This window comes from Echinococcus granulosus, assembly GCF_000524195.1.
Source record: "Echinococcus granulosus chromosome Unknown EG_S00004, whole genome shotgun sequence".
In the NCBI taxonomy this organism is placed as follows: domain Eukaryota; kingdom Metazoa; phylum Platyhelminthes; class Cestoda; order Cyclophyllidea; family Taeniidae; genus Echinococcus; species Echinococcus granulosus.
The window spans coordinates 840,998-846,258 of NW_020170384.1; the positions used below are offsets into that span (position 1 = coordinate 840,998).

Below are 5,261 nucleotides of genomic sequence, written 5' to 3' on the forward strand. Positions count from 1 at the left end.
AAACGAAGAACGACCGACCGTGTCGGGAGATAAAGATAGCAGAAATCAAGGTGCTTAACCCCAAGGACATTCATTCGAGGATACAATAACAAGGAGAAAAAGCTGTTGCAAATACAACGACACTTATGCTAAGTTGTGAAAGCGAGAGGGAGTAAAATATGGAAGCGGTCTGGTGCACAAACACACAAATAGATAGAGGCAGAGATCACAGATATTGACAACTGCGCCGGCAAGCAAAGATGAAAAGTCACGAGGTAAGAGTAAGCGGGAGAGAGTGGGGTGTGAAGTGCTAGACTGTTCCTGAGGAATTTTTGTTGGGAGTAAGTACAGGGGGGAGAGGACTATCAGGAAGTGGAGTGGTGGTGGATTTGCTTGAATCACGGAAGAACATTATGTAGGTAATGCCGAAGAAGACGAGACACATTAGTATCCCGATCGCAGCCAAAACAGCCCGGTTCTGGATAACACTATGGTCAAAAGAAGCACGTGATTATAAGCATAATTAACAGTTTTCATACTAGTCAAAATATACGTTTTCATGAATTTGTATTGATAAAGACAGTAGAAAAAGCACTTCGGAAAGCATTCTAGTTTTGGTGTCAGACATCGAAGAGAACTCTGGTGCACCTAGAACGACCCTGACAATTTCGTACTAATAACTACGCATATTCATAAGCCAATGGTAGACACTGGACGCTGCTCTTAGATTTAATGGTTTGATAATGAGCCTAACCATGCAATTTTATAGAAATTATGGTAGCTAATTCTCGTAAATGAAGGTCAGCAACTCGCAAAACATAAATACGAAAAAAAGAGAATGCGACACAAGGACACTAGAATGTGTGAAATAAGTAATTTACCCAAAATGAACGGATCACGAACTATCATTGAATGATTCATTTGAAACAAATAAACACATTCAAATTATATTTACTTGGGAGGGTAAAAGGTGTGACACCAGTTCAGTACAAAATGGTTTCTGCTAGACTAATAAACAGTATTTAAAAAGATAAACAAAACCGATAAATGCAACAACGGTTAATATCATCTTTCCGACAGGATGAAAAGCCTAGTGTGCTTGCGCAATAATGACTGTTAATTTATCAGGTGAGGTCATTTAACCGTAAGACTACTGACCGTCGATACATCTTTGAGATTAACCGGGAGCTGCGTGAGAGGTCTTCGTTGGCATGCCTTAGCTAGAGTAGAAATAAACGTCAAATTCTCGTGAGTGCTAGAGGAAAAAGGTAAATGAGCGGAAACCTACGCGATCACGGCTGCGCTGGATGGTCTCGCGCTGCTGATCCAGGTCATCGAGGATCTGTCCCCCAATCTCCTCGGTCTCATAGGCCATGCGAAGGCCTTCGTTGAGGCGCCGGCCAGTACGCTCCACGCGCTCTGTATTCGTCAGCAGACTAGCGCGCATATCACCCGAGTCGGTCGCAGCCCCGCTAAGTAGCTCCTCGCGCAAAGCACCGTGGTCGGAGAGGGGCCCAGTACTCGGGGCCGCGTTCATGCTGTAGCGAGGGCGTTTCTGCAAGTCAAAGAGCAAAACAAAACACAAGTCAGTATGGCTTGGTGTGTTCCCATTCGTTCAACCAACAGTAGAGCTCAAAATTTGAGAATAAAAGCAAAGTTGTCTTACCTGTTCTTAAAGCAAGCCCGTATAATTAGTGCAGCTTTTGCACTGTACTATATCGACATGGCCTGATATAATATTAACACCGCGAAGTCACTGTGTAACTAATGGGATTCAGAGGCTCTAAGGATAGCACTGAAAAACGCGTTTCCACAGTGTTTTTTTTGTACACACGTTAACATTAAAACATCGAAATGATTCTCTGAATTTATCTAACGAGATGTTTTGGGATCTAAAAGGCGCTTAAATTTTGGGGGAAAAGATAGGTCTTTCGTGCTACAAATAGGACACCGAGGCAGTGTTAAAGGACAGTATTTAGGTAAAAAGAAAAGGCACGCTTGTTGCAAAATGATAAGTAACCTAAATGGTTGAGGCAGATATTCAAAATCAAAGGTAAACAACTTTCCTAATCGATCAAATCTGTGGAAAAACGTATCCATGCACGAAACGTATTCGACAAACAAAAAACACTGTACCTTGAATTTTTCAATGAAGAAAAGTATCGTTAAGTCAGATTACATACTTCAATATCTTAAACGATCATCAAAGAAAGATGAAGGCATGTAGGACTGATGAAAACAGGTAAAAACCTTTCTCCACGAATAACGAAAATACCACTAACTGAAATAAAGTGGTAACTATCAGGCGACTTAAATACATAATATGTATGAGAACTTGGAAAATGTAATGTCCTAAATTTGCAGAATACTATTCAATTAGCGATCGCTGCATTAAAAACAAGGTGTAAAATAAGAAACGGGCATGTGGAGAAAAACCTTTAAATATCAGAAGAAGGGTTCACTAAGGCCATTATAAAGTCCTGTCAAAAATAAAACATCTCCAGGTAAAAAAATGGCACAAGTGCTTACAAATTCTTGTGCAAGGCGCCCAAGCTCCTGTCCGTAGCACTGCAACCGAGTAGTGTACTTAGGTTTCACATCAGCAGGCATGTCCTGAATTTCCAAATCCATCTGTTCAAGAAGCTCACGAGTTTCACCGAATAAACGGGTAGTTGCTGCTATCTCCGCCTTCCGTTCATCTTTGAGACAAGAAGCAATTGAGCACTTAAAGAAGTGTTCAGTAAAAATTAAACTAAATCCAATGATTCTACTACTAAAGCGTAAGCATTGTTCCAAGGAAATAACTAGATCGGATAGAAGGGAAAGCACGATAAGGAAAGGACGATATAGTCAGATGATACAGTCAACATAAAAATAATACCTTCAAAAAATACGTTTAAAACAGAACCACCCAAACAAAAAAGTTTCAAAAGGCTGAGTCAACAAGCTTCGAAAGGAGATTTTACCATTAGCAAGCCTAGAAATATTGTTGAGCTTCGCCGTAATTTCACTTGTCAGATTTCCATACTGCTTCTCGTAGGACTCCAAAATTGAAGCCATGTTTTATAAAGATGCGAACTAGCCCTACAGCTTGACACAAAACCAAAGCCGTCACTGTGCACAGGCTAAACAGGAAAGCCACGACTCCATTTGGTAATGATAAATGAGGAACTCAACCAATGAAAAGTGGAACTACTTATTTGCTAGATTCTAAAGGATGGTAGACTTAAACTGTAGATTATAAAGGATGGTGATGCTACTCATTAATCGGATGGCCAGCCATCATATGTGCGAAGTGAGCATTAAAATTATGTGCATTAAAGTCCGCCTCATTCAAGGCAGTAGCCGTATATAAGTAACAAGTACTAATCTAAATTGCCTTTGAAAATGCTCTCCTCGTATGTTTGGCAATTAATTTACCAGCTTTCCTTCCCCTTAACTTGTATCACTAATAATTTGGTGTACATTTGTAGAAGTTGATAATAATTGTGCCGTGCTACAGTCGTATTTATTTGTGGGTTGTACTAAGTTATAGCATACCTACTCTTTTTATGCAGTTTGTTATTAGTGATCATTCGCCAAACGAATTATGATCTATCAGTCAAATCTTACTCCATCTCCTTTCTACAGCTTCGATTTAAAGAATTAATTTAATTTGCCGTATAAGAATTTTTTAACTGAACCAAATTCATCGAGTTCAAGGTCTAACTGCTGATTTGCCCCCCGTTCTTCCGTGCGACTTCGCCTGCTTGTCCTGTTTAACCCTCCAGTAGGCTCCTGTTTGTATTTTAAGTGCATCAAAATGCCGCTTCAGTTAATCAAATGTCCGATTAGTTTTCTTGCCGCTTGACTTCATCTCGTAGGGAATATTTGCCGATTAGTTTCTACCAGATTCCACTTCATCCATATATTCTAGTACTTTACCACTTGGATTCAAAAAAATACCAACTTGTGTGGGGAAAGTCCCATTATTAACCGACTTTCCCACTTTTTACGTCTTGCTTGTCGCCTTTACCATTGCTTTTAATTTCCCAATTTAGGCTTTCCTCATAATGCGATTGCTTTTACCTGTCACGCTGTTTATTGGCCTGTGTTTGGCTCGTCCCAACATCATTGAATGGAGTCAGCTTTACTCTCCCGTTGAAAATTTGTCCCATGATAAAGCGATGACTCTCAAGTACCTATGGCAGATGTTTCTCAGGGAATATAAACACGTCCCTAGTTTTCTCTCTTTTCAAAACTTTGAGTCAAACGTTGTTAAAATATGGGAACACCTGGTGAAACCCTCCTCATTCTCCATGGGTATCAACAAGTTCTCCGCATTGGTAAGCGGTCACAGCAGATTTCATGGTTCATTAGAGTCCCTCTCAATACAGGAAATATCTTGGCTATCGTCCTAGCGTTGACAAGCTGAATCTAACCATCCCTCGTCACGTCTATCGAAAGCTGACTAGGTACGCCCCACTGCCTAAACACGTTGATTGGCGTCTAAAGGGGTGAGTAACCAATCTTATTGGAGAAGTAATATTAATCATTTTATGTAGTCGTTGATGTCGTGCTGATACCTTGTCTTTTAGGCGCGTAACAGGGGTGAAAGACCAAGGTCATTGTGGCTCCTGCTGGGCATTTTCGGCTATTGGTGCGATTGAAGGTCAGTACCAACGTGCATCCGGAAATCTTGTAAGCCTGTCAGAGCAGCAGCTGGTGGATTGTAGCTCAAGCTTTGGGAACATGGGTTGTAACGGTGGTCTCATGGATAATGCCTTCAACTATGTGAAGGAGGCGGGTGGTGTGGATCGCGAGGAGGACTACCCCTACGTCTCAGGTGTCACCGAAAAACCCGACAACTGCTCTTTCAAGGCCAATATCTCAGTTGCCAAGGTGACCGGTCTAGTGGACGTAATGTCTGGAAATGATGAGGAGTTAATGGAAGCTCTTGCCTTCAACGGACCCATCTCCGTCGCCATCAATGCAGGACTTACCTCGTTCATGATGTACCATGAGGGTACCTTTTTTTCTGCTATGCATTTGGTCCGTTATTCTTGTGAATTTTACCTTTCCTTTCCTGTGTAGGCATCTACGACGATCCAAAGTGTAAGGGAGGTGTGGAAGACCTCAATCATGGTGTTTTGTTGGTGGGCTACGGTGAACAGAACGGTATCCCTTATTGGTTGATTAAGAACAGCTGGGGCACAGACTGGGGTGAGCATGGATATGTTCGTATCAAGCGGGCCGGTAATATGTGCGGTGTTGCTACGGCAGCTTCCTATCCTCTGATCTAA

General features: G+C 41.5%; 2 protein-coding genes across 2 annotated transcripts; one reads left to right on the top strand and one right to left on the bottom strand. All coding sequences in view use genetic code 11, as the record gives it.

Annotated features, from left to right (window-relative positions):
- Nucleotides 1-289: 289 nt before the first annotated feature.
- EGR_01086 (Vesicle transport through interaction with t-SNAREs 1A) lies at nt 290-3,039 on the bottom strand (the record flags this gene model as incomplete). Its single annotated transcript, XM_024490335.1, has 5 exons — nt 290-467; nt 1,138-1,199; nt 1,268-1,534; nt 2,509-2,678; nt 2,946-3,039. The coding sequence occupies 5 exons, from the start codon at nt 3,037-3,039 to the stop codon at nt 290-292; spliced, it is 771 nt and encodes a 256-aa protein (XP_024355154.1).
- Nucleotides 3,040-3,226: 187 nt separating this feature from the next.
- EGR_01087 (Cathepsin L) lies at nt 3,227-5,261 on the top strand (the record flags this gene model as incomplete). Its single annotated transcript, XM_024490336.1, has 5 exons — nt 3,227-3,274; nt 4,020-4,304; nt 4,339-4,475; nt 4,557-4,984; nt 5,053-5,261. The coding sequence occupies 5 exons, from the start codon at nt 3,227-3,229 to the stop codon at nt 5,259-5,261; spliced, it is 1,107 nt and encodes a 368-aa protein (XP_024355155.1).